General features: G+C 41.0%; 1 protein-coding gene across 1 annotated transcript in view; it reads left to right on the forward strand.

Annotated features, from left to right (window-relative positions):
• The first annotated feature begins 437 nt into the window (after positions 1–437).
• crybg2 (crystallin beta-gamma domain containing 2) overlaps positions 438–18,829 on the forward strand; it is a 49,330-nt gene continuing 30,938 nt past the window's right edge. Inside the window, exons 1-4 of the mRNA XM_073483145.1 lie at positions 438–657; positions 9,419–9,524; positions 15,204–15,359; positions 15,798–18,652. Of these exons, the coding sequence (XP_073339246.1) occupies positions 461–657; positions 9,419–9,524; positions 15,204–15,359; positions 15,798–18,652 (3,314 nt within the window). The 5' untranslated portion in view covers positions 438–460. The remainder of the gene's footprint in view (positions 658–9,418; positions 9,525–15,203; positions 15,360–15,797; positions 18,653–18,829) is intronic.

Raw genomic sequence — 18,829 nt, forward strand, 5'->3', positions numbered from 1 at the left:
ACACAATTTAATCCTGTTTTACTTTGTTTATATGTGGCGGACCCTGCCACCTTTCCAGCTTTCCACCTTATTTTTCTCTGAGAACATCTTGTTTATTCAGCGATGGAAAAAATAAATATTTCTGAGTTTCTATTGCTGTCTCATTAATGTTGTAAATATTAAAATTCAGAGTTTGACTTTCTTCTCCAAAACCACACAGTGCCCCTTTAAGGTGGTGGACCAACACTGGGAGGCTGCCTGGGCTGTCTGGGTGTTGCTCCTCAGGGGCGTGTCGCCACACCTGAGCTCTGCAGCAGCAGGAGCAGCTGACATCTGTCAACAGGAGCCATCCTGCGGTGCGGTGTCTGTTTTTTCCACCCCTCGACTCTTAATGACCGGATAACCAGCGGGAGGAGAACAGTCGACTCACCTGAAGACCCGCAAGTCCTCCACTGACCTCGGTGACATCGGCCGGCCAGAGATGGCGAAGAGTTCACCCAGAAAGTCTCTGAAAAGTTTGTTCTCCCGGAGCGAAGCCAACCTGAGCGCTCCGGCGGAGAAGGATGTGGACAAGAATGTGGGAGAGAAGAAGAAGTTCAAGTTCCTGAAGTTCAAGACAAAGTCGAAGAGCAGCTCTGCCTCGGAGAAGCCGGCTAATGAGAGCCAGCAGGTGGCCAGGTATGCTCCGAGAATCCTCCTGTCAGTAGCTGTTTTCATGCCTGTGCGTGTGTCATATGGCTTCATATGGAGCAGCAGCAACATGGAGCAGCTCCAGATATAAAGCTGTAAACAGCCTGCAGTGTTGAATACCTCATGTTGCCTACAGGTGCTGCTGATTTATTGCTTTAAAGCTGTGATGTTATCCATACCGGTGTTTTGGTATCACTTTGGCAAGAAGTTTTGCACTTTTGCATGAGAGCATCTGTGCTCTTGTGACTCAGATCCCATCAGGAGATATCCAGCAGTCAGTGCAGCAACTACAGACTGTTTAGTGAGGTTAATGGTAACCAAAAAAACAAATGAAAGTTATTTCCTGCAGCATGCCAAATCAATTTCCTTTATTTGAAGATAATTCAGTTGATAGTAATATAGAAAGTCAGCGAGGACAGCTCTGTCTAGACAGGACTGTTGAAAGGGGAGGCTGTGAAATCCATAAAATCAGTCAGTCCTCTCAATCATTGTGTAACCGTGCAAAGGAGCCTTCAGGGACGTCCAGTGAAATGGCTTCTGAACAGTTTCACAAAGTTTTGCAAACAAAGAACGTCATATTTTTTTTGGTCGAAGACAAAAAACACGATGAAATGTTTCTTGTCTTTTCTGATTTGAGGAGACCAATAATTCTGCAATAATTCTGTTCATTTATTAACTTGAAAACGGTCAGCAATGTTTCAGTTATTCACTCAGTTGATCATTGGATAAATAAAACTAGTAACTATTTTTTATTATCATATTCTCTGGCTGTAGCTTCTTTATGCGTTTTGCTCTTTGAATCGGCTGTTTTTTTTCCACCTACGCTCTCGTTTTGACTATTTTGTATCCAAAAAGTTTGTGTAAATAAGGAAATAAAGAACCTTAATGTGTGTCTGCCCCTGTTACTCTAGAACAGGGGTGTTTTGATGTCACAAAATGACATTTCTTTGCCAAGCGCTTGTATATTTCCCAAGAAAAACATAGGTTAAGACTCCATTGTCAGTGATATTGTCATCTAATTCGAAATTGTACCCTGTAAAACCATATGATGTGGACACATTGTGTTTTCCAGCTAATAGGGGCAGTTGCAGGTCATCTGCAGGCTTATTTTTTGCAATCAAAAATTTAGGAGAGAACAATAGATGAATAATTCAGTGTGTTCAAACTCCTTTAGATCAATGCCAGAGGCACTTACAGAGCTTTTGACAGCTTCGGAAAACAAATCCGCTTATAAGCTTTCAAAAGAGCCCAAAACCATGACTGTGCTCCAAATGGTTCAACAACAGCTTTGAATAGATTGATATACTTTACTTTTTTACATACATTTCCAGGGATAAGAACAGGTTAATATTAATATTTTCTGTTTTTATTAGTCGTTTATGATATTAAAGTGAATGTCTTTGGCTTCTGCACTGTTTAGTTGGGAAAAATAAGCCACTTTTGGAAAATAATATTGAATATTTTTGACCAAATGATTATTTGGCAGCTTAAACAACCATGAAGATAATTTGTACTGGCAGTTTGAATTGGCAAAAAACAAAAATAGCAAGACACAAAGTGACAAAGAAGAGGCTGTCTGATACTGCAATTATGTTCATTTCTGTTACCGTTTTTTGTCTTCAATAAAAAAAAAAAAAAAACGCTCAGACGAAGATGAGAGATACAAGCAGTGATCCCTGAAATTTAGCAGTTAATCATCCGGCTGAGCCATAAAGTCATTTCCCTAAAACAGAGCTGGAAACACCATCTGTCCAACTGTGATATGCCCGCTTGTAAACAATACAGGCTGCTTGACAAGCTAGACAAACATACGAGTGTTGATAGACCCACTCTTCATGCTGCTTTAGGTCATGAATGACTATCTGTGGACTGTGCTGATGAAGACAGTACACCTAGCTTTGCAAAGCCATAACTAAGCAAAAATTGTAAACACACAATATGTCATTTAAAAGCTCTTGTGCTAGCCATATGACAACATATATCGTATAACTGACTGCATGGCTAACTGAGCTAGCTAGCTAAAGGTATCTATAGGCAGCAGTTAGCGGGGATTCCGGGGATACGCGCCATATTTGTTTTGAGTATGAATTCGACAAGGCGCCAGTTCTTCATGCTGCACCTTTAAACAATCACCATTGTAAATAAAAATGTTCATCCAGTTGTTTATCCATGATGTGTTCAGTCACGTTCCTCGACTTCCTTACCTCACCCATCATTTTATGTTTTCCTGGAACTTATAACAACAAGCGACTAAAATAAACACACCGTTACCTTGAGTAAACTCATTACTGTGTGGGGATGTGGGTGTAATAATCAAGCGCAACCTCACCCAGGCAAGACAGTGACATGGTAAACTAGAACCTAGATACATCCAACAAGGCCCAACAGCCCCCCTATTTTACTCACTCATAGATACCAGCAGTGGCGGACTCGGGATGTTCGAGGGGCAGGGGTGAAACAAATACAAAGGGCACCACCGCGCAGAAAGTTGTGATATATTTGTAGAGGAGAGGGGGTTCCTCACCAAGGTTTGTGGCACCCTAGAGGACACTTTATCATGTTTTATCTAGCATAAGAGGACACTCTTGCGTCATTTTCTTCCCAAACAAAGGCCATCTAAATGTCTTTTCTCGCAATGTTAAAGAAATTGAGAAAAAATTCCGGACTCCCTGTCCCTTTATCTGGATCCTCGCCAAAAGTTAAAGGGATCTATTCTGGGCTGAGACCCACCCTACATCCGAGTTTCGTGTAAAGGTGTTCAGTATTTATTGTGCAACCCTGCTAACCAAAACAAACAGACACCGGTGAAAGGATAACTCCCTTGGCCGAGGTAATGAAATGTTAGGCATTTAGGCAGCGACAAACATGCAGGAAATACACATAGAACACTAAAAATATTAAGTTTGTAACTTTCAACTTCGGTCTGAAAAGTTTTAAACGGCACAGCACTCTCTTTAATAAACGTGCCGTATATAAGCAGAGGTGTGTGCACAAACAAACAGGTGAGGCGGTGTGTGTTTATACAGGTCACATGCCATGACGATATAATCATGTTCTTTGTGTGGTTGTGTGGACCAGACACAGAGTTACATCTTGTGTTTGCACAGGAAAAAAAAAAAAAAAAAAATGAATGATGAGCTGACACGGCAAGAACCGCCTTAGCACACAAGAGCTGCACACAGAGGTTACACAAGGGTAAAACCTAACAGTGCATGGAGGATACGCATCCAGTTAGAAAAATAAATAATAAGGAGCAACAGAGTTCTTGTTAATATAACATTTCAGGTCAAAAGTACAGTCAATCAAAACAGAATTAAAAGAATAATGTGCCATCCTATCCATAATCCCTCCTGTAAGTGAGATGTTATATTAGTTTTTTTTATGTTAGATTAGTTTTTCTATTATGTGTTATATGAATACATTCTTTAATTGTTGACATTGTAGATGAATGTCCTAGATCAGAGTTAAATCCAGACATAGACTAAATCTGTTTTTGTTGTTAGTTACGGATTAAGTTTTAATCCTTGTCCAGGGTTTTATCTGACACAGACTTGAGGATTTCAGGGTCTAAGAAATACATCTTCAAGTTATTTTTTTTGTTTTGACTCTGTAGTATTTCATACAGTTCAAGAGGGATGTCAAAGTCATGATGGACGTATTTGAAACTATAGAGGAAACACACAAGTCAAACACACCCACAGTTTTAGTATCTGGAAAGGATTGTCGGGCTCCCTGAGCCGACCTGTGGATTAATAGAGGTGCTGTTGAGAAACCGGCCGCTCCACATGCCTCCTGCACAGTCATGAACCTACTAATCAATTGCCACACACGACCCAGCATTGTGCGGGTGCATATAGCTCGGCAACATCTTAGTCACAGTTGAAGGTTAGACGTCTCAGCTCCACTGTGTTTAAATGGCTGACATAATTCAGAACAATTGAGTCGAAAGTGAGTCACTGTATCGCGGAACCTGTTGTCCTTTTTCTCGTAGGAAGTGTAAGCAGGTTAACACTGTGGTTACCGAAAGTGACACACCATCAGTATAGAAGTACTTCATTATCCTCACAGAAGATGTCATGTTTATTGAAGCAGAATTTTTTATAGTGACCCTGCCAACGCTGTCAGTGGATGTTTAAACAGAGGCCTTAAAAGTATGACGTTACCCTGTATCTTTTTACGGCTTTTATATTGTTGCATGAGTTAAAAGATCTAATACTAAAGCTGATTTATTTAAATATCCCCTCTGCAGATGTATTGAGGCTTACATACAAATTCTCTAACCTTATTTAATCCTTAAAATGGCACCTACTCCTTCTCGGTCAGTAAAAATTCCCAAATATATGAATATTCAAACATTTTTCATTTTATATGTTTAAAGGGGCAATTTGTCAGATATGGACAGAATTGTATTTATGTATGTATTTATTATTCATTTGAAAATGAAAAGAATCTCTGAATAGAGTTAAAAAAGAAAGTGAAAGTGAAGTTACCAGACTTCTGATGCCTGCTCCTCATGACTGCTTGTGACAAGCAGCTTGATGCTACATTAGCTGTTACATTGTAGAAGACATTTGAATCTCCCGACCGAACTATCGGCAAGTTGCATTATGGGTAACGTAGGAGTCAGGGTTTAACAAAGAAGGATGCATGGGGGAAAAAAAGACGATATCTCTGGTTCTGCTGCATAGATTTTGATCCCATCTTTTAAAAAACTGTCCTTTTTGAGCTCAATAATGTTATAAAGGTGCAGGAGAGTTTTACTGCCGAGTCTTGTTAGAGTAAATTTATTAGCGTAAACCAATATTTCTGTAAAGGGTTAATTGTGACCAAGATATACACTAAGCCAAGCCTGTCTCCTGTACATTAGGTTTATATATTACATGACATTGTTTCCTTTATTATGTTGTGCTGTCAAGTGTAATCCATGCCTGGATTAAGTTCCTAGGCAATGTTGTTTTTGAGTGAATGGAGTTCTACATTTATCAGGATGGATGGCAGCTGTACAAAGCACAGCACTATGACAGCAGAGTCCAGTGTTTGTCTGTGTTTGTCTGTGGTTAGGTTTTGACAACAAGAACACTTGGGTTAAGGTGGGAGGAAAGATTGTGGCTTCGGTTACCAATCACATTGTGTCTCTTGATTCAGGTTTCTATGTTAAACCAGACCGTTGTCTCTCCCTAACCTGAACCAAGTACCTAAACATAACCATTATAGAGTGAAATGCTGCTGTGGTCAGTAGAAGCGGAAATAGAAAACCTAATCTGGTCAGCTTTACGTTTCCTTCTGCACATATTTGCTGTTGCAATTAAGACAGATACGAATGTACTTTGTGTGAGACAGATTGACGAAGCAGGACATTTTATAGTAGTAAAATTAACTTACCATCGCTCATTGATGACAAACACATATTGCTACAATGTTGTTGTTTTTACATTTATAGGGATATATCTGCAATAAGCTTATATCAGTTGTTTTTGTCTCATGGGAAATATATGTCTGGAATTCATCCTCAGATGGCATTTTTCTATTCTTTACCATTGTGTGGACATTATCGACAGACCAGATTAAATAGCAGTAGTTAAATATAGCTTTGTCATTGAAATCAATGGTTGGCTTCAAGTTGTAAATTGATAACACTGCTGTCAAGTTATTTTTTTGTCCGATCCATTCAGTCTATTCTTCTTGCTTAAATAGGAGTATTGATTCCAAGTGACAGCGCAGACTAAAAAATGATAAGATCTCAGTAAGACAAAAGATGCAGATGAACCCTTGTTCAGTGGAGGGACCACTTCTGTCTCTGCAAACTCTATTTAGTCATTTATTGCCATAATATTGGAATTCATCGTCACTTTTGTGCATAGCAGCATCTGATGTGAAGCGGTTGTGGAGTAACTGACGCCTTTACATTTTTGTTCAGTCTTCACATGCCCTTGTTTGTGAGTTCAGAGTTCAGGAGCAGTTAACTGTCATCAGTCGTTACTGCAGGGTGTCTTCCCACAGCTGCCAGACATGACTATCTTTTATGATCGACAACAGAGAGTGACGGTGAAAGCAGCACCATGACCCCAGCATCAGCTAACAGTTGCACATAAAATAATAGCAGGGTGCTCTGAGCAACTCAGATAAACTTAAACATTTACACGAAAACTTGTAATGCTGTAAGACTGTAACTGTAGAAGTTGTTATCCCATGTGTCATCCACCTTTAGATTTATTGTTTGTTGGTTCCCATTAGTTCATACAAGGCTACAGCTGATTTTCCTGGGATCCTTATGTCCTGTTTATGCATGTCTCAGACGCTTGAATATGGAAAGCAAGACCCCAGGTAGGGCTCCAGGCTTTGAAGCCAGTTTTCATAGCGACTAAACTCTGTAATTACATTGTTACGTGATGTACTGGGGCCCAAAAAAACATTCAGTCAGAAAAAAATTTGGAAAGTCTAAAAGAGCTTCAAGTTTCAATTAATTTATCCCAATTAAAGTTAACCGGGCGTTAGCCGGCTCGGTTGGCGGAAGGCTCTGCTGCAGGGATGACGTGTTTTTGTAGGCTAACTTGCAAGTTGGCATCACCATGGTTCATTCAACAAAAAGCTTGCTAGATTTTTCTGGATTATTTTCGAAAACAAAAACTGTGGCCAGCACAAGTTTATGAAAGCATGATAATGTTCCCAAATGAACATCACTTAAATGACTTTTGCGTAAATGATCATTGCTAGAAGTAAAAAGCTAACGTTAGGCTATAAACAAACTTCATTGCGGTCGCATGACTAGCTAGCTAACTTAGGTTCACATAGGTTACTGATAAATTAACAAGAATTAATGTGTTTATCACTGATCTTTAGAGGTGCTGGTAGGTGGATTTTGTTACCTTTGGACAGTAGGAGGTTAGCTGTTTGCCCCTGTTTCTGATCTTAATGCTAAGCTAGGATAACTGGCTGCTGACTTCACGTTTATGATACATGATGTACATCTTAATGTTTTAAAATCTCCTCAAACGACTTCAAGAATGCTGGGACCAGGCAAGAAAATTAAAAACACGATAGTTTTGACCAAATACTTCCATATCACTGTAGATAAAAGAAATAAAATCAATAGTCCAGCGCACACCAGGATATGATCAACATCATTTTATTAACAGCATTTTGCACGTAGCTTCATCAGATTCGCTCTGTCAGACTTCCATATCATTATTGTGCTTGATAATGATATATGATGAACTGTCTCCGAAGTCAACCGAAGCTTTGGCTATTTCAGTGCATCTGCATACATCAGGCGTGGCTTTGCTGTAGCCAGTGTCCGTCAGTTTGTAGATAAAGATGCAAATGTCTTTAAAACGTTTCACTGCTGTCGCCCTCACTTCAGCTCCCTCTGGCCTCTGTCTCTTTCTCTCAGTCGTAGTCTTATGCAAACATTCTCACATTTTATTGCCCAGCCAGAGATCGTACAGACGGCTCTTTCATCCCTCGGTTACATCCTGTTGAACTTCATCCAAATCAAGATATTCTTCGTTTTTCTCTGAAGGACAGGTGTTGTTAGTTTACAGAGAGAAAGGCTTTGTGTGTTTCCGAGTATTATGGTTGTGTTGACATATAAATGGAACATCGCCTCGGGACAAAGATATGACTCATCCTTTTATTATCTCGGGACATCTTTTCTGACCACAAAACGGCTTTTATGTCTCACACTGTACTGGTTATTAACTTGAGTGACTGGCTGACAGCCGCGGTGGACAAATACACAACATTTGGTAGCTTTTTAGTTATAAAAAGTGTTTGTGTACGTCTGTCTTTTAGATATGTGAGCCTGTCTTATTATACAAGTGTCAGCTTCCAACCGTTGAAGATGCTTGAGGCGTTTAACATGGGAAAGTTGAATCAGTTGTCACCTTAATGGCTACAGAGGAAGGTCAAGTTCCTACCTGCACAACAACAGATGAAATGTCGTGCATGTTTGTTGTGTGTTGGTTTCTGAAGTGACAATAGTCTATAAACCGCGGCGCTGCGACTCATGTTTGCTTGTCATGTCGCTTCCTGTTTTACATCCAGTTGTGCAAAGGAAAAAAGCCTTTGTGTGTGTATAAAGAGAGCTTTGTAATTTGTCTGATGTGTTGACACCTTATGATTATTGATGGAGCCTCTCTGTTGACTCTGAAGCCCCTGCAGCCTCACTCTGACACCGAAGTATCAGGGCCCAAAAGCCTGTTGTTTCACAAGTGGACAAAAATGTAGTTGATAATCTTACCAAGGCTACCAGTTTCTAGCTTTGACTCACAGTAAATGCAGTCCCAACGCAAGATTTCTGTTCACCAACTTTGTCCCGATGACATAATTATCCTTTGTTCTACACAAGAGTCATACTTAAGATGGAACGCTGTTCTAAGAAACGCAAAGTCCCTTTCTGCTTAGCCGGTTCTGCTCGACATTCCCTCAGCAGTGATTCACGGTTTTATTTTGCTAAGCAGCATATTTTCCCTCTTTTTAGAAGCACGGATTATACTGCACCTACTGGATGACATATCTGTATGATATTCCTCATGCACCGCCTCATCGCAGCTGAGTAATGTGCTGCACGTGGGACAAAGATCTCTGAAATCAGAGTTTGATTTGTCATAGGAATCCCATTTTCTTCATCTAGAGTAGTTCAAATGTACTGTTTATTAACTCGCTAACCAATTCTATCTGATGTATTTTCAAATGGATTCAGTCGGTGGAGACTCTGCTTATTTCATACGTTACACTTTGTGCCCCTCAGCGCTGTTGAGCCCAGTAACCCTGCCGAGAGTGGAGAGGCCTTGGCCGGCAACATCGCCTCCATCAACAAGAGGTCTTCTCTCTACGCCACCGCGCCCAGGTCAAAGGTCAGTCAACATGTTTACACTGTCGATCTCTTTTCACAGGTGGTTATTAAACAAGATCAAACCCTGGTGTGCGGCTGCACTGCGTATAGAGGATGTGCTCCTGAGGGTGTAATTGAGGACTGTCTGCGGCTCGCTTTAAAAGCATCCTGAGGACATAATTGAAGACTGTTCACACCCATTCATTTTGAAGTCTAACACTTGACTGACCAATGGTTTGGCTTTCATCGCTCTCTCAGTCAGGGACAGACTTTCTCTTCTAAAGGGCTGGCCAGGCTTCACTGCAGACGGCATTCTCACCATTTAGGTTATTTCCGATGGTGCAGTCAAGCCGAAAAGAGTTTTGACTGGATCGCGTTAAAGGGTAACTCCACCAATTCGACACAGTTTATACATTAAGTCAGTTTGCAGGTCTTGGGATGTACTACAGCATATGTGAAAAAGTAGTTTACTTGTAGTTGTACCTGGCGCCTACACCCAGCCTCATCCAGTTAGTGGAATCTGAGTATTCGTACATTTGTTTGAAAAAGATTGCCTTTAGTTTTAAGAGTAAAGCAGACAGTGTCCTACAGTTGCACATTAACATGCCTGAGGGAACGCCTCGGCACGTAAGAACGTCACATGAAATGAGTTTAGTCACAGCAGGGATTATAACTCATTAATAAAGTAAATGCCTTGATTACGCCATTATGGCCATGATTATTAGTAATATAAAGATGTCAGCTCGACAGACAAAAGACGAAGACTAGCAACCAGTTTTAAAGCTTATGCTCTGCCCTGCCCTGAAGTGACCCCCTTTATAGTAAATTGTTGCCAGCTTCCTCATCAGTTCATATTGATGCCACAGCTTAAGTGATTGCTGTAATACAGATTCTGAATGTAGAATATCTGTTGTAAGCATTTTTACAGCACTATATGCTCTCTAACTATCACCTGATTTGACTGATTGAGAATGTTTTGAGACAAAAATATTAAATTTAGGACAAGCCAAACTTTTTACTCTGGGGTGTCAAACATGCGGCCCGCAGGCCAGAACCAGCCCGCCAGAGGGTCCAATCCGACCCCAGTCTATGACTTTTTTAAAGTGTGAAAAAGAAGTAAATTATTCCAGTTTTTCAATAAAATGTGCTGCAATTCTAGATTTGCCCACCGGGGGTCATGCTATTGTCAAGCATTTAGTCTACTGTTCATTCAGGATTCAGGATTTCTTTAGAGGGCCAGATTTGAAACCAAGCGAAGTGCCAAGCGGCCAGACTTTTACAAAGCAGGTCAGACTATATTTTTCTTTTTTTTTGTTTATGAGTTTTCACAATTGAAAAAGAAAGATTATACAAAGGTGTAGGAAAAAAATGCACCTTTTTATTCTTTTATTAGTTAAGTAGGTTGTCAGTTTGACTCTGCTTAAACAGCCTGGGTTCAAATGTTTTAATTTAATAAGACTATTTCTGTACTGAAGCCCTAAACTGTCATGAGTCAAACATGTTATTAATTTTTATAAACAAAGTTTGTCTTCTTGAGATCTAGAGAAAGTTATCCCATCGTCTCGGGACAACAGCGTTTGTTATTCATTCATGATAACATACATAACATAATAACCAGTGTAAGCCCATAAACTAAACTGAGATTGATACTCCTAAATCTTGATGAAGACATTCAAATCTCTGATAACGTTGTCTTCTCTTGTTCTGCTGTCCGGGAGGATGATATTTGGTTGAAACTTGATTTTAGCCCCTGTGGCAAAACAAATGTCAAACACATGATAGCAGCAGCTTTAAATTTAAATTCTGAATTTGATTTTGCCCCTCAGGTGTTTCACATGCAAACAGTGATGGAGGAGGAATGACAGAAATCACTCAGGGTCCTCATAGATGGATTATTTTGGATGATAAGACTAATTGTGACACGTTGTTTTTCAGGCCTGTATGTTTTCTTTCAGCGTTCTAAAGAAGATGCCGGAAACTTGTCTGAACGAGATTATTCTTGGGGGGCAAATATTGCTTGTCAAAGATGAGTAAAGTGGCCCCCAATTAGGTGATTTAACAACTACGGTTTGCATTCCACCTTTGGTTTGTGGAATCTCCTTCAGGGTCTTTTTTACATAATTATGACCACCCTCACGCTCACAAGCACACGTTCACAGATAACTTTAATATGTACCATACAAATAAACACAATTATATTTACCCATTGGTATTATTTAATCACCGTTATTCATTATTCAGTCAATTGAGTTGCAACCAGAGACATACAGTTGACATAATGTCCCCTCTAGAGGGAACCATATGTCAAACAATAACACACAGTCTGTTCACAGTCTGTTCACAGTCACTCGTGGTTGTTGCATACTTTATGTCCACAACAGAAGTGGAAGATGTGCTCAGATCTTGTACTCAAGTACCACAATGTAGAAGTACTCTGTTAAGTAAAAGCAAAAGCACTGGCATCAAATTACATTTAAAGTGTCTAAAGTCAAAGTGGTCACTATGCAGAATGGCATATTTCAGAAAAATGCATCATAAGTTATTTGATTTGACCCTAACCCTGATTAATTCATCACATGAAAGTGTTTAACTACTTTATATAGTTTATCTGATTTGTAACAGTAGAAAAAGCAGAATTTCCCCTTGGGGATCAGTAAAGGTTCATCCTAATCTATAAAGACACATCAGGATTCATTTGTTGATTATATTTGTATAATTAAATTAAACCTGCAAAATTAACTAGTGGCAGAAGTTGTCAAATAAATGTAGTGGAGTAAAAAGAACAATATTTGCCTCTGACTTGTAGTGAAGTAGAAGTTATGTATAAAGTAGCAGAAAAACGAAATACTTAAGCTAAAGGACAAATGCCTGAAAACTGAATATTCATTTCATTTGACCTTTATTTGATAAGGACAGATACATTATACATGGAGAGTTGCACAACAGTTATCCGGCGCCGATGCATCACACTTAATTCTGTCCCTAGAGGGGCCTTATTCCATCCAGCAGAGGGTGCCAGAGCCTTACAAAGCAGCAGCCTTGGAGTGAAGATCAACTGTAATCCAATGATTTGTTAGAGGCTCCATACAGAAGAGCATATGAGCATGGAGATGAATGTGTGTGAATGCAGTAGATGTGTGTATTATTGAGTATATGTGTTTAGGATGTATCAGCTGTCAAAATAAAAGCAATGCAGATTGGGCTTAAAGGTTAATAAAACACTTTAATTTACATTTATACAAGAAAAGTAAATCTAGAATCACCCAGGCTTGGATTGAGGATCATTGAACACCGTGGTGATGAACTTAAACGCACCACCAGTAGACAAAAGCATCCTATTAGCTTTTGTTTAGCTGCGTGAGCCACTGACGGTCAGGTTGAACTCAAACAAGGAAAACCACAGGTTCCTGTTTATTTGCATAACAGTACATGTGCAACAACAGTGAAAGGAGATTGCAACACCTCTTTCCACTGTGAAAATAGCAAGCATGAAAAATCAAGCATATACAAAGCTAAATACATGGAAAAGGAACAGAATATCAATATAATAAAAATAACATGAAGCTATATACAGGGGAAATTAACGGAAATCACAGAAGCTGTATGTTCTGTAAAATCGAGACAGAGTCGAGTCAAGTTAAGTCAACTGTGTGATTGAATATCATTTACATTGTGCATGTATGTCACCATCAATAACATAACTGAGTGCATTAGGATCCTTTTCCGCTAATCATCATGCCTCGTAATTGCTCATGTGGCCGCCAAACAGCTGCGGTTTCTTCCTTACCGACTTACTGTGCAAAGGCACATAGTGTAGTCAGTTGTTTGCGATGTTAACATAAAACTTACCTTAAAATTTAGCCAGTGAAACTTTCGGTTGGACAGCCAGCACTGTGGTTACGACTGACAATTAAGAGGAAATGCAAGGACAGTGCCAAAAGGCTATGTAACAGCGGCACGATCAAAGAAGAGTCTTGACTGTCAGTCACAGATCAATATCTGTATAATGTTAGCTAACATTAGCTGCTTTAACCTACTGGTCATACCAGACAAAATAAGGCTGGAACAGCAAATCAGCTGTGTGTGTGAACGTGAATTCAACTTGTCTTATTTCTTTTTTTGTATACTGAAATATAGATCCAATGGATTTTTTGCTCCTTAATCTGCATTAGGTTTACCTCTTATGATGTCATGATATTTTATTTGTGAGACAAAGAAGGTTACCTCCCTATAAACCTTGTTTTCCCTCTGCAATTTTGTCTTATTCCTACAACAGAGGAATAATACCACTTGTTACACCTTCAGGTTTCCACTTTAAGATGAGCACCCAAAGGACCTGTAGATATGATTAAAATACTGGACTCACAGTCATAATTAAAACAGAAATTAAACAACAAGTTTGTGTTCTCATGCGCTGACAACTTAATATATTAGACTTGTCTAATGTAGAGTTACCCTGTCCACCCCCTGCAAACACAACTCCACTTGTCTTTGCTTCTCGTACTTTCCAAAACTATGTAGCTGGAGGAAAGAATTCAAGCGGGCACACCCAGTTAAAAAACCTGGCAGATGGCACTGACAGACAGCCTCGTGTTTCTTTGTCATTTGTCATCACGGCTTAACAAAAGATGCAAATATGATCACCGGAATAGCATCACCTCCATCTTTTCCATCAATGTCTGTCTGCATGATTGGTATCTTTGTGAAATGTGTGATGAGGGAGCACCTGGGTCATACTAGGTGCTCTCCAAGATTTATACTCATCTCAATCAAAACAGTGTTTTGTCACAGTAATGACACAGTGTAAAGAAATGTAGTCATCTCCTTTGTCAGTTATGACTTGTACTTAAAAAATGTTTCTGCCCAAACTAAGCAGTCTCTCTAGCTGCATAATGTTATTCGCTATAAATCTCTCATATACCGTACGCTAGGTGATACGTAGCAGCACATTAAAGGAACACGAAGTCGCGTTAAGTTGTTTATTTTTTCCAAACACCTCCACCGCAGCATGATACCAGAGTTATGGATCGTGTTCTACTAGTCTTCCATGTATTTAAAGGGTGAGGCAGCTTTTAATGCTTGGAATGAAGCTAGGGTGTCAACTCTTTTTATTGTTTACGTGTGCAAGTACTCATCAGCATGGTGGAATATCCTCATTCCTACCACTGAAAGAAGGAGTGTGTGGAGGTTTCTAATGAACATTGTTAGGTATGTTTGGTATGTTTTTACAGTTTACATAATGTTTTAAAGGTATGCTACGCAGGGATTTCCTTATAAACAATGTATAGACCCGATAGAAGTCTGTGGTGGTGTGTGTGTCTGCTTTACCCCCTAACTCTTATTATTTTGTTGTGTTCAGGATGTTTTATTGAAGGCAGTGATACTGGAGAAAGATAGTTGATTGTTGAGTCACATTCCAGGTTGTCAAATACCGACGCTTTAGGTTGGTGGCTCGCCAACCTAAAGCGTTGGTATTTGGCAGACTCAACAATCAACTTTCTCCCGAATTGCTCACAGAACCTATTGAATATTGTTATTATCCATCATCAATGGATAATTCCTGCATAGAGACTGAAATAAAAGTTACCCTCCCAATTCTTGATCACAACGTACACAATTTATTAAAGCAATACATTTATATATGCTTTTGTTGACAACTTGTGTTTATCTTCTTCCCTCCATCACTTTCTCCTCCTCTCAGAGCAAAGAGCTCAGCTACTCAGAGTTGGACCTCCGCAAGCCCAAAAAGTTTGCTACCTTCTCTTTTGGCCTTAGAAAGAGGAAGAAGAAAGATGAGGAGAATATGTCCAAGAGCACGTTTGGCCTTCATGGCCCAGGCATTGAAGAGCAGGATGAGGTAACCTCAATCCCATTTTTCTTTGCTTTTTTGTATCTTTTTTGTAAATGTGGTGCATCAGTTGCCTATACAGTTACAGGATCATGTTGTTTTGTGTGTTTGTGCCTGTTGTTTATTATCATTATATTTATGTAATTGTCTGTATTACCAATGCCGGGTGAAGCATTTGTTTTTCTGAAAAATACACCCAGGACAATCTTTCAAAAAGCCAGAAGGTTGTTTTATTGACACTCACAACTGCTTTGACTCGCTGGTATTTCCAGAATCTTTAGAGACTAATTACCCATCTGTATGAAATGTTATTCCATCTGCTTCACCATGAAATTGTGTCTGTTGAATTAAATCTGTTTCCCAGGTTGTGACTCAAGTAAACACGGTTGCCAGAAATCACATTTATCCTTGAATTTACCTTTAAATTTGTCATTGAACTTCTTCTAGACTCTGGACATCGGTCAGATGAAGTTGGACCAGACCAACACGAAGAGGTTTAGTATGTCTCAACCAGAGCTTGACACCAGCGATACATTTGACATCCCCTCTCCTCCTCCTGTGGCCACGAACAAGTCAGAAGCATATTTCACTCTGCTTAACCAATCAGAGTCATCTATCACTACAAACAGCCAAACAGAAGCAAAGGAGTCGTGGATGAACGGCTCCCATCCTGTTGATGTACATCATGAACCAGCGAGAGCACCGATTGCTACCATTCCTGAGCTTCAGCTGGATGATCCAATCTCATCAGAGATGGAGAACATCCCTGTTTGTGATAACTCATCCAAAATACATCCCGAGTCATCTGCCTCCAGGACTCACACAGCGACCACCTCTGCATTTGATGACGAGACCGTAGCTATCCCTCCAGTCAACCAGCCTGGAGTCGAGCTTGAAACCTCAGATCTCAAAGCAGCTCTTGTTGACTCGGCGCGCAACGTAGAGAGTGACAATGACATCTTCCAGCAGTCTGACACAAAAACAGACACCTCTGGAGAATCCACTGGAGTTACAGTATCAAATTATCAGCCTCCCGACCATAAACCCTCCATGGCAAGTGTCGACGGCCAAATTGATGCCACTATTACAGAGTCAACCCCCGTTCCTCACACTGACAACTCGGCTCTCAACACATCAGTTACTGACTCCACAAGTAACGGCCTGTTTGACAATGACATCCTCCGGCAGTCTGACACTAAAACAGACACCTCTCTCTCCAACGGAGTTACAATGTCAATGTCAAATCATCAACCTGATGCCCCCGACACAGCTGACAGTACGGCTCCAAATGATAAACCCTCTCTGAAAAGTGTTGACTCCAAAACTAATACGGAGTCAAGCCCTCTTCCTCCCACTGACAACTCAGCGCTCAATGCAGATTCTGCTTCATTCCCTCAAGAAGTCTCAATTTCTCGCACTGAGAGATCTCTTCCCGAAACCGCCAAGAGTGTCACCACAACATCGGCTGTTAGCGGTGAAAAGAGTGCTCGTCCTGTCGAACAAGGCCAAGTATATGGGGAGCTGTATGAGTCACTTTTCCCCCGTAATTTTACCTCAGAAGTCATATCGTCCCTCTTAAACCCTCCACCTCAAGTCCATTCAGAGATTAGACACCTTGACACCAAATCAGAACCTGTCATGATTAAAACTCTTAACGAATGTCACACGGAAACTAATGTGACATACTCTCGCCTGTCGACCTCACCTACATTTGACTCAACTGCTCGCAGAATGGATAATGCTGTTGGTGGTTACACAAACATAAATTTAGCCGACAGCGAGAGAATTTCTCCTAGTGAGAGCTCCAGGTTTACTTCTGACAAAACCTCCACTGCTTTTGTGCCTCATGAAGACCTAGATATCCACCACAGGTATCTATCCTCCTCTCTTCTTTCAGGCTCTAAACCAGCTGACAACAATACCACCCCTTACTCAGAGCTGACCCACTCTCCTTCAGAGGTTAAATCAGGCAGTTTCAGAGACACTGTCAAGTCAGTCCCTCTGATTCAAAGCTCTGCCCCTCCTGTTTCCGACTATGTAACACCCCAGGGGACAGATACTCAGATTACCGACACCATACGTAGAGTGATCCTTGTCAAAGAGTCAGTCACAGACGAAGCAGGCGCTGATACTGGCTCTCTTTTTCCTGTGCCTGATAAAATGAGTGCAGCGGAGGACCTTGAGACAAAACTAGAAATAGCAGCTCCTCCTGCAAGGATGGACGGGCTTGACGGGCCTTTAAGTCCGACATATCTGAGCGTAGGTTCAGATGATGGCAGCGCCATGGAGATCTACTACAGCGCTGAAGAGGACAATGCAGACAGCGGGGAAGAAGAGATGTACAAGGTGGATAAAAGAGAAGACCTGTGGGTGGCAGACAGGGTGAAAGAGGCCATCGGGCTGCGTGAGGAGTTTCCGCAGCAGGGGGAGGTTACAGGAATGAGGCTAAGCGAGAGAGACGAGGAAGAAATGAAGGTGTTAACAGTGCAGAATGAGGGGGGCAAAATGGACCCGGAGGAAAAGAAGGACATCTATAGCTTAACTGAGATGCAGCAACAACTGCAAGGTCAGACTTCTTCACAAGCTCAAGTGCAAGAAACTGGATTATCTGAGTTTCTCGTAGGCAATGACGCAGAGAGTCAGGTGAAAGAAGCGGCAACCAAAGTGTTTCTACAGGTGAAAGAAGAGGGGCAAGAGGAGAGAAAGGAGGAGTTACTGGCCACACCGGTTCAGCAGGTGAATAAACTGATGGTATGTGAGGTTGCTCCACCCTCCAGTGAGCCGCGAGGGCAGGGGGAGGGCTCGGAGGGAAACTGGACCAATGAGCTGGAAACAAAAGACCACCATGATAGAGAGAAACTATACCCCAGCCAGGAGATACAATACCTGGCTTACAAAGACATTAGTCCTACACGTATGCATACTGCATCCAGCAACACAAGAGAGGTAGACATGATCACACCCAGAGTTGAAGGTGAAGGGAGCAAAGCAAGCACAATAACCAGCAATGCCACAACGAGTCCAGGTCAAGATTCCTGTGGTGGAGTCACGGGTACTTTGACATGCAGCACTGAGCTGCGATCAGATGCCACAGGCATTGAACACAATAGAGTTCCAGAGAGTAGTGAGTGGGTGGATACAATTACTCAGCCGATAGACAGAACCTGGACAGTTCAAGAACAGGTGGCAGTTGAGCTGTCAGCCGAGGAGAAAGACGCACGCCGTCCTGATACCGAAGCTGCAGATACGCTCTCAGAGAGATACGAGCATCCAACAGAGCCCCAACTCGACCCGCATCAGGGGTAAGTGGAGAGTCCTGTTTTTCGTCAGTCACATTTTTTGTTTGCTGCTTTTCCTCATCTCGTGTGTAATTGATAGTTTGCTATCAGTACATTCCAGAGTTAGGGAGCAATGCGGGAAAGTGCAACACGTGAGAGTTATTTTGACTTGAGAATGCTGTCATAGAGGAAATTGCAGCT

The sequence above is a fragment of the Pagrus major genome, chromosome 16 (genome assembly GCF_040436345.1).
Source record: "Pagrus major chromosome 16, Pma_NU_1.0".
NCBI classification, from domain to species: Eukaryota; Metazoa; Chordata; class Actinopteri; order Spariformes; family Sparidae; genus Pagrus; species Pagrus major.